Source organism: Humulus lupulus, chromosome 8 (assembly GCF_963169125.1).
Source record: "Humulus lupulus chromosome 8, drHumLupu1.1, whole genome shotgun sequence".
NCBI classification, from domain to species: Eukaryota; Viridiplantae; Streptophyta; class Magnoliopsida; order Rosales; family Cannabaceae; genus Humulus; species Humulus lupulus.
Window position 1 is genome coordinate 57350183 of NC_084800.1, and position 10929 is coordinate 57361111.

General features: G+C 37.7%; 1 protein-coding gene across 1 annotated transcript; it reads left to right on the forward strand.

The window, feature by feature from the left end:
- On the forward strand, positions 1-9866 carry LOC133797360 (1-phosphatidylinositol-3-phosphate 5-kinase FAB1B-like). Its single transcript, XM_062235239.1, has 12 exons — positions 1-433; positions 685-1394; positions 1731-2465; positions 2856-3009; positions 3178-3522; positions 3913-4791; positions 4900-5231; positions 5608-5731; positions 5841-6005; positions 6406-7938; positions 8409-8675; positions 9219-9866. Exons 2-12 carry the CDS (start codon positions 766-768, stop codon positions 9540-9542), a joined length of 5487 nt encoding a protein of 1828 aa, XP_062091223.1. The 5' UTR covers positions 1-433; positions 685-765; the 3' UTR covers positions 9543-9866.
- The last annotated feature ends 1063 nt before the right edge of the window (positions 9867-10929 follow it).

Below are 10929 nucleotides of genomic sequence, written 5' to 3' on the forward strand. Positions count from 1 at the left end.
ATTCATTTTTTCTTTTGTTATAAATAAAAAGAGGAAAGAAGTAAGATTCATTAGATTGTGGAGGAGGAGTGTGCTGGGAGGAGATCTCTGATATTTGCTGCTTTGTGTTTTTCAATGCTTCGAAACGGTACTAGAGGAAGTTCGGTGGGGTCCAACTGAAGATTCTGTCTGTTAGGGTTGTTCAAAGGGATATATGTATTAATAGGTGTATAACTCCCTCAGTGTAGAATTTTTCTTCGGTTTTAAGCATAGGAAAATTTGGCTACTATTTCGATTGAGTATCCTCTTGTTCGAAGCCATTGATTTTGGTTTAAGCATGGGGTTGAACTCACTCTCGTCTTCATAAACATACTGAATTTTGGGTTCACTGGATTGAATTTTGTTGTGGAGTGTTCGAGTTTGGAATTTCTCCACTTCTAGAATCAGTTTCCTGGTAATTTGAATTTGTAAAAGCTTCTTTGTATTCCACTGATTATATACTAACGATGTTTTTTTTTTTTTTTGAGGACCGCATGTAGTTGTGGATTCAGTAATGACCTTGCATGATAATCTCAAGTGTAAATTTGGCTTTAAATGATTTATGGGAAATTTAATCTATTCATATTTTGGGTTTAGCAATGGTTTGGCTTCGTTGTTGGGTTTCTCAATTTTTAATGCTTGCATTTTGGGTTATGTGATAACTAGGGTCCCTAATTGGTGATTACTTTCCGTGTGAGTTGCAAATGACCCATTCACTATGAGTGGGCTTGGTTGGGATCGATTTCGATGGGCACTCCAGATAAGAAACTGTCCGAGTTAGTTGACATAGTGAGGTCCTGGATCCCTCGGAAGTCTGAGCCGGCGAATGTGTCTAGGGATTTTTGGATGCCCGATCAGAGCTGCCGGGTATGCTACGAGTGTGATTCACAGTTCACAGTATTTAATCGTAGACATCACTGTCGACTTTGTGGCCGAGTTTTCTGCGCCAAGTGTACAGCAAACTCTATTCCTGCCCTCTCCAATGAGCCCAGTAGTCCCAGGACTGGCCGGGAAGATGGTGAGAGAATCAGGGTGTGTAGTTATTGCTACAAACAATGGGAGCAGGGGATACCAGTGGGTGATAATGGGACTGGTGCACCCAGCCCTGGCCTTAGTCCATCACCATCTGCAGTGAGCTTGGCCAGCACCAAGTCCAGTTGCACCGGCCAAAGTAGCAGTAGCACTGCTGGTTCAACACCTTACTCAACTGGTCCTTACCAACATGTACCATGTGGTTCCAGCCTTAGCCCTTGTCAATCTTCCCCAATGGATTCAGTGACAGAGCAGGAAGAGAACATGGCATCTCAGAGGAGCACAAATCTTAACACAGTTATGGAAGATTCATTGCCCAAGCAATACAGCTTTTGCGGTAACAGGTAGATCTTTTCTTCCTTCTATTATTCTGTGTTGATGTGTTGTGCCCATGTTTTTGTAAATCATGCTTGTGTGATGTTTTCTAAATTGTACTCTGAATGGAATAAGATTACGTTGAGGGAAGAGAGTAATATACTATGTCGGTTGAGACTTCTTATTCGCTATATTGCCTTTTTTCTTTGTACTTATTCCTTACCAAGAGATTTAAATGTCTGATTGAAAGTTCATCTGTTACATTTAAGGATTTTAGTTTAAATACCTTATTTCATCTTCAGTATATAATTGGATGCGTTTACATGATAGTCTGCAATTCATGTCTTCTTATCCTCTGGGTTCAGGAGTGATGAGGAGGATGAATATGGCGCTTATCATTCAGATTCAGAAACAAGACATTTCTCTCCTGTTGATGGCTACTATAGTGCTGTTGGTATTGATGACATTGACCAGGTTTATGGCTCACATGACTTGCATTCTGACGAAGAAAATGTTGATGTTAAAAGTTTGGCCTACTCACCTTTCCCTGAGAATTATGATGCACAAGGTGTTGCAGAAACAAGAGTAGGGGATGAAGCTGATGAACGCAGAAAGAGTGAAGAACATGAATCTCCTTCATATGATGAGGAGAGCAAAAATGCTGAGCCTGTAGACTTTGAGAACAATGGACTGCTTTGGCTCCCTCCAGAGCCAGAGGATGAAGAAGATGAGAGAGAAGCTGTCTTATTTGATGATGATGAGGAGGAGGGTGGTGTTACAGGTGAGTGGGGATACTTGCACTCTTCAAACAGTTTTGGTAGTGGGGAGTATCGAAGTAGAGAGAAGTCAGGTGAGGAGCACAGAAATGCCATGAAGAATGTGGTGGAGGGACATTTTAGAGCTTTGGTAGCTCAGCTTTTGCAGGTTGAAAACCTGCCTGTTGGTGATGATGATGACAAAGAAAGCTGGTTGGAGATAATTACATCGTTGTCATGGGAAGCTGCCACTCTTCTTAAGCCAGATATGAGCAAAGGCGGAGGAATGGATCCTGGTGGATATGTGAAGATTAAATGCATAGCTTGCGGATGTCGCAGTGAGAGGTAATTTTACTATGATACACTCAATTGGTAGACTATACACAGAATGTTCCGTGTTTTCAGCCTGTGGAAACTGTTAATAATCTGTCTTACATTTGGACTTCCTCTATGATGGTGTTACATGTACACTTGTCCTAATCCATTTAGCCAAGATTTGCACGACTGATATGCTGGTTGTGTTAAATGCTTGCGTATGTTTATCACTCCATTCAGTTTGTATGTGCATCTCGACATTTATAAGAGAATCACAGTATTGGGTCATAGTGATTGGGATGAATGCAAATTGTACTGCCAACTCAATAAGATCCCTATTCTGGCAGAAGGCTTAATTATGTTTTCTGTTTTATTTATATCTACCTATTCTGTTATGCTGATTATATTACACTTTTCTAGTATGGTGGTTAAAGGAGTTGTTTGTAAGAAAAATGTGGCTCATCGGCGAATGACAACAAGGATAGAAAAACCACGTTTTCTTATGCTTGGAGGAGCTTTGGAATATCAGCGTGTTTCTAACCACTTGTCCAGTTTTGATACTTTGTTGCAGCAGGTTTCAATCTTTAACTTTTTCCTTTTTGTAGGTTTTTTTTTTTTAAGAATAAATGTTAAATATTATGGGGAACAATAATGTGGGAAATATTCTTATAATATGTTATTTCAATGTTCAGTAAGCTTTTTCTTGGAGTCTTGTTTTCATAAACTTTTTTTGAAAAAGTAGGAAATGGACCATTTGAAGATGGCAGTTGCTAAGATTGATGCTCATCATCCTGATGTTCTTTTGGTAGAGAAGTCAGTATCACGTTATGCTCAAGACTATCTTCTTGCAAAAAATATATCACTTGTTCTGAATATCAAGAGGCCACTTTTAGAGCGTATAGCCCGATGCACTGGGGCACAAATAGTCTCTTCCATTGATCATCTCACATCACCAAAACTGGGTTATTGTGATGTGTTCCACGTGGACAAACTTCTTGAAGAGCATGGCAGTGCTGGCCAAGGTGGAAGGAAGCTAACAAAGACTCTAATGTTCTTTGAGGGATGCCCTAAACCACTGGGCTGTACGGTAAGCCCTGCAGTACATTTTCATAACAAACATAGATGGTAAATTAGTTGTTATTTTAATGAGTAAATTTGCAAGTCTTGGGATTGACCAGACTTAATGGGTGAGCTTCAATTCTAGTTTATACTTGTAATGGTCATCTCTACAAAGTTGCCTCTTGATGAGTGAGTGAATAATTTTCTTGTAGAGGAAACTAGGGAAACAAATCATTCAGGTAAATAAGGTTGTTATTGTAGGAGTCAGTGGGATATGCTCTTATGGATCATAAGTCCGGTATCAATATATTGCTGGTTGCAACCTGTAAATTATCTTATTATTTAGCTGATATACAACTCTTAAAAAAAACAAAAAAGGAAAGATTTTTAAAGGACTTTTATTGCTGCCTTGTTTCAGATTCTACTTAAAGGTGCCAGTGGGGATGAGTTAAAGAAGGTGAAACATGTTGTTCAATATGGAGTTTTTGCAGCTTATCACTTGGCCCTTGAGACATCATTTCTGGCCGATGAAGGTGCTTCACTTCCGGAGTTTCCTCTGAGATCTCCGATTACTGTTGCATTACCTGATAAACCATCAGGTATTGACAGGTCCATTTCTACCGTAGCCGGGTTTAGAGCTCCAGCAACTAGAAAGTATTTGGGTCCTGAAGCTGATAATGAAATAGAGAAATTAAAAATAGGCGTCATTTTAGATAGGGATTTATCTACCAACCATGACCCAATTTTGAAACCGGATGCAGATAATTTCTCTTGCTTTGTAGCTCCCCAATATTCCCCACACTCTGTAGCATCTACTACATCATTGCCCCCTTTGGGACATGATAGTTCGGCTTGGTCGCGTGATCAACTTTTTTCAGTTGATATCTCCAAGGATGCCAATAGTTTGGGTCCTGAATTTCAGGCCAAAACAACTAACTACGAGAAATCCTTAGAGGATTCTAGTTTGGTTTTTAATTCTCTTGGTGATTCTGAATCATTTGAAGAAGTTAATGGCACCAGACATGCAGATGGAAACGCATCAATTGCAAATTACCCAAGTACTCTTGAGGTGGCATCCATAAGACAAATTGATAATGATATAAATGAGGAGGTGAGATCTTCGAAGGAAGAGTTTCCTCCCTCGCCTTCAGACCATCAAAGCATTTTGGTATCCTTATCAACACGATGTGTGTGGAAGGGAACTGTGTGTGAACGAGCCCATCTTTTTCGAATTAAATACTATGGCAACTTTGATAAGCCATTGGGGCGTTTTTTACGTGACCACTTGTTTGATCAGGTAGACCTTGCTCTCTTAATCATTACATTTTTCTACCCATGTTAAATATATTTCTCTCCTAGCCAACTGTATGAGAAAAGTTTAGACTGAGCTATTTTTCTTTCTTAGAGTTACCAGTGTCGCTCATGTGGTATGCCATCAGAAGCACATGTTTATTGTTATACTCATAGACAAGGGAGCCTTACAATTTCTGTTAAGAAATTCCCAGAGTTCCTTCTACCTGGGGAAAAGGAAGGTAAAATCTGGATGTGGCACCGGTGCTTGAGGTGTCCTCGAACCAATGGCTTCCCTCCAGCTACTCGCAGAGTAGTAATGTCTGATGCTGCATGGGGTTTATCTTTTGGAAAATTTCTGGAGCTGAGCTTTTCAAATCATGCAGCAGCCAGCAGAGTTGCCAGCTGTGGCCATTCCCTTCACAGAGACTGTCTCCGATTTTATGGGTATGTTTTTTTGCTTGAGAGTAGTACAAGTATTGTGCACAAACTCAGGGGTTTGTTTGTGTTATGTGCATACATGTTTTAAGATAAAAAATATTCTGTTTGTTTTCTTGATTTGCATGATTCCTTGTTGCATAAGACTTAAGAGAGAGACCTCCGGGCCACCCTCTAGCAAAATTTGCAGCGTTGGCTCATTTCTACATTTATTTAGGAAATGTTTTCTATTTTTTTTATGTGGCTGCGGTCCAATCTGTTAGTATTAGTACCACTAAGCTTCCTGGGTATTTAATTAGTCGGGTCTGAGGCCTAAAGTGATCAGAGATTTAGCTAGAGCAATCACTTTCACTGTCTTGTCACATTGTTGCTTTTACATGTACAGTTTTGGGACAATGGTCGCTTGCTTTCGGTATGCATCAATTGATGTGCTTTCTGTTTATCTTCCACCCCCAAAACTTGAATTTTACTATGATGATCAGGAGTGGGTACAAAAAGAAGCAAATGAGGTATAGTGATTGCATGTTACAACCCATTATTATTTTTTATTTTTTTTGTACAACCAACCATTGGTTCTAATCTGTTAACTGCTTTTGTTGTCATTAAAATGCCTGACAGGTACGTAGGCAGGTAGATCTCCTATTTAATGAAGTGCAGAATGCTTTTCATCTGGTTTTACAGAACATCTCAGGCATGGGAGTACAGGATGCCAGCATGAGAGAATCAAAACAGCAAATTGCTGAACTGGGTAAAATGCTACAAAAGGATAAAGAAGAATTTCAGGTAAAGAGAAATATGAACCAAATTCTTTTTTAGGGAAGTCATTTTTTAGATATGTAATGCATATTGAGTTTACTCTGAATGAAATCAAGCCTTATATTGTTTGTCAAATTTATGATAATAATTGAATGATAATGGCTATGGATGACATTGAAGCATTCAGTCAACGATGGAAATAATTTTATCAGCAAATTCTTTTCCTAATACCTGACACTTTAGTAATCTATACCATCTAACCAGCACATTAAGACATTTCTATTCTGATATCTGACCTGATAAATATTGTGGTTTTTTTATGCATGGAATTTTCCCTGTATTATTTGGCTTTCTCCTTTATTGCTTTGCCTAAAAACATGTTATGCTATCTTCTGTTTAGCTACTCATTGGTTGTGGCATTCTGTAGGAATCATTAGAAAAAGCATTGTGCAATGAAGTAAAATCTGGCCGGCCTGCAATTGATATACTAGAAATCAATAAATTGCGTAGACAGATACTCATCAATTCTTATGCTTGGGATCAACGTTTGATATATGCAGCCAGTTTTAATAACAATTGTCTTCGGGAAAGTTTGAGCAGTTCCATCCCAAAATTCAAGGAGAAATCTGTCAGTTCTTTGGAGAAGGTTACCGAGATGAATGTAACCGCAAAGTCAGTCAAAGACTTTAGTATCTGTGATTCCCCTCTTTTGGAAACAAAGTCTGATGTAAATTTTAGTTATCAAGGGAATTCTGTACAAATTTACGAGCAGGGTGCTGGTGTGCAGAACAGAAATGAAATTGTCTTGGCCCAAACTTATAGGGGTGAGGATGAGGTTTGTCTTTCTTCTGGTGCAGATACCAATAATAAATCTGATCCTTTGGAAACTGGAAAGCAAGTTAGGAGGACCCATTCAGATGGGGAATATCCAGTAGTGGCAGATTTATCTGATACTCTTGATGCTGCATGGACTGGTGAATATCCAACTAGTGTAACACCAAAAGAGGATAGCTCTTCTTCTCCTTCTGATTTAACTTTGGTAAATACAGTCTCGGAAAATAAAAAACTAGAAAATTTCACATTTGACCAAGGTAAGGTTGAGGCAATTCGTTCTGTTGGCTCTGCCGTATCTTTCAAAGGGCTTGAAAATGTAGAATACTCCACAAGCTTGGGAAGCACTTTTCTGAACCGCAATATTTTAATCGACAAGAATTTATTGGGTTCTCAAAAGCTTTGCAGCGGTGAATATCATCCTGTCTACATTTCACTGGTTCGAGAATTGGAACGGAAAAATGGTGCAAGGCTTCTTCTGCCTGCTGGTGTTGATGGAATTGTTGTCCCTGTTTATGATGACGAACCCACTAGTATCATAGCACACACACTTATTTCATCAGAGTATCTTTCGAAGGTGTCTGAATCTGAGAAGCTTAAAGATGCCGGAGATAGTTCAGTCTCTTTACCACTTTTTGATTCACTTAACCTGTTATCACTCAACTCTTTTGATGAGTCAGTTGCTGAGAGCTACAGAAGTTTTGGCTCTAGTGAGGAAAGCATCTTATCCACATCTGGGTCACGTAGCTCTCAGGTTGTGGACCCAGTGCTTTATTCAAAGGACTTGCATATTAGAATTTCGTTTACAGATCATGGCACCCTTGGGATAATGAAGTATACAGTTACTTGTTACTATGCGAAATGCTTTGAGGCTCTAAGGAGGATATGTTGCCCTTCTGAAATTGATTTTGTGCGTTCTCTTAGTCGCTGTAAGAAGTGGGGTGCCCAGGGTGGCAAAAGCAATGTTTTCTTCGCAAAGACCTTGGATGATCGATTTATTATTAAGCAGGTTACGAAGACAGAGCTCGAGTCTTTTATAAAGTTTGGACCAGCTTATTTTAAGTATTTGTCTGAGTCAATTAGTACTGGAAGTCCAACTTGTTTGGCAAAGATTCTTGGCATTTATCAGGTATAATTTTTTTATCTAGTTTGTGGTCCTTGTTAGCAAGTAATAGTATAGGAAAATTGGATTATAGACTAGTATTACACTTTCACACGCAACTCAAATCATCATCCTTATCTTGCATTTACTCCTTGCTTCATCTCTTTAGTTTTTGAACGTAAATCTAGGTTTGGGTGGACCAAGTAGCAATTTTTTTCCCGTTATCCCCTTAGAAGCTTAATTTGGGTTGTTTGTCTGCCGAAACATTTCATTTGGACCCTTCTATTTTTTTTCTAGTAACATTTCATTGGGTTGGTATAACATGTCTGGTGTCCACTAAGAACTCCTTGTCCAAAAATAATTTTAGCAATCTCTTCTGATCATTTATATTACTAGTATCTGAATTTCTATGAATTATGCACCTTTTTCTTCTTATTGCGTTGCACAATTTATTTTTAATGTGCAATATTGTCTTTCTTTCGTTGGCTGCCTTGAAGGTTTCATCAAAGCATGTCAAAGGAGGGAAAGAGACTAAGATGGATGTTTTGGTAATGGAAAATCTTTTATTTAGGCGTAATGTTACAAGACTATATGACCTTAAAGGGTCTTCGCGATCACGTTATAATTCGGATACAAGTGGGAGCAATAAAGTGCTGTTGGATCAGAATCTGATTGAAGCAATGCCAACTTCTCCAATTTTTGTGGGGAATAAGGCGAAGAGACTGCTAGAGAGAGCAGTCTGGAACGACACTTCATTCCTAGCAGTAAGTTGGATTTGAATTTCTGTCATGATGTTTCTATTGCAACATTTTTTCCCATTATGACAAGTATTGTGTAATTCTCATATTTTTCTTTGACAATTATAATTCTAGCATGGAATTTGAAGATACTTTGAAATCTTGCAGAGTAGGTTACAGCCTACCTGGTTCTCATCTCTGCCCCCTTATTTTTTTAGTTAGCAGGGAAAAAAAAGTGAAATAAAAGTACAGAAGGAAAGTGGGAGCAAGAGAGTGATAACAGTCAAACAATAGTATGCTGGATTCAGCATCTTCTAAAAGCATTATACGAACTTACACACACATATATACTTTCAAACAGTACTATGATTTTGTTGGTTAGCTATAGATGGATATAAACTGGTTTCTCTTTGGATATGCACGCACCAACTTACATTGAGGATTCTAGCTTTACTTTTTTATAACTTGGATCTCTTTTTAAAGATATGGTGTCTTTCTGTAGAAATATACTTCTAGATATTTACTCATCCTTTCGTTTTATTGCTAATGATACACTACATGTTTTTGCAGTCAATTGATGTAATGGACTACTCTCTATTAGTTGGTGTGGATGAGGAAAAGCACGAGCTCGTTCTGGGGATCATTGATTTTATGAGGCAATATACATGGGACAAGCACCTTGAAACTTGGGTGAAAACCTCGGGATTCCTTGGTGGACCTAAGAACACATCTCCTACTGTGATTTCACCTCAGCAGTACAAGAAACGATTCAGGAAAGCTATGACAACTTATTTTCTCATGGTGCCAGATCAGTGGTTCCCCCCAACAAATGTTCTAAGTGGGTCTCGGTCTGATCTTTGTGAAGAAAATGCGGAAGGTGGGACCTTAGATTGATAAGGTGGAGTTCTTTTGCCTGTACATGATGTAAGTTACGAATTATTTTCCTTCTACTTGAATGAGTTTATTTATTTTATTTTTTATTATAAAATCAATTTCCCTATATCCGTTTTCACCCCCCTTTTTTTTTTCCTTTTTTACCATGTAGTTTTCTTGTGACATTTTTATATCCATATACTTTTTCCCCCGTCATGTGAAGAGGGGGAAGATGCAAAGAAAATTATCAGTAGGGAATAGTGCTGGATGGCGTTTTTTCAGAGTAAATGTATCATAAACATAAAATTTCGTTTTTGGGAATAGTTTCTTTTTCCTTCCCTTTCTTGTATCTTCTCATTAGTAAAACTTTTAATACTATGGCTAGTAGCTTATGCATATGACGAGTCATTTTCCTGTCACTAGAAAAATCATGTCAGCTAATGATCTTAGCGATCAGTCAATTCTGATAAACCATTAGAATGTAGGGAAATTCGCAAGTTATGCCCACATGAACAAGAAGTTTATCAGCAATATTGTGTGGCTTGATGTCCCATTTCAAAAAAAAAAAGAAGTCATGTGGCTTGATTGCCTTTGTAGATCTTAGAAAGTAATGAGCTGTATATGTTGCTATGTGACTCATCTCCAGTGTCAGTTTAAGGACAAATGAGGGTTTTTCAACCGTCGAAGATTGGATTATTATTTATGTTTGTTGGTCCTTTATTGGGAAATTCTCATTTTTATCTTTTAACTTCAATTTTTTTTATTGTAGATTTGTGACTGATAATGTGACATTCCTTTTGCCAAATCTTCCACTTCCAATAGAAAATAATTATAACCAAACTATTTGTAAAGTTTAGGGACTTCTTATTATTGATTCATGTATAAAATCATGTGTGCTCTGAAATGTTCAATAGAAAAGGATTAACGAAACTTTTTGTTTAGTTTTGGGACTAATATTATCATTTATCCCTATGTAAAGTCACCGATGTGCTCTCAAATATTATGTATTTTTAACAAAAATATGTTTTAGGAGCTAACATGTAATAACCTTTAAAGTCAACGATATTTTAAGATAATTTCTATATGATTTAATTTTGAGACCAATGAATTAATAAATCACTGAACCAAGTATTGAAAATGATAATGAAAAAAGCATTATTAAGAACTAGCTAAGTGACTTGCCTTGAATTTAGTAACATGTTTGAAGTCAAGACACTCCCACTTTTATTATTAAGCACATCTATTATATAGCCTTATTGTGTTAACATATATAACATGAAACAAGCAAAATTAAATGCAATGTAAGTAAAATCTATACCAAATTTGGGTCGCGGGATTGAAATAGTCAGTAAACCACATGAAAGTCATGTTATCCTGGTAGATGCATGTGTAATGCAAATTTCGAAAA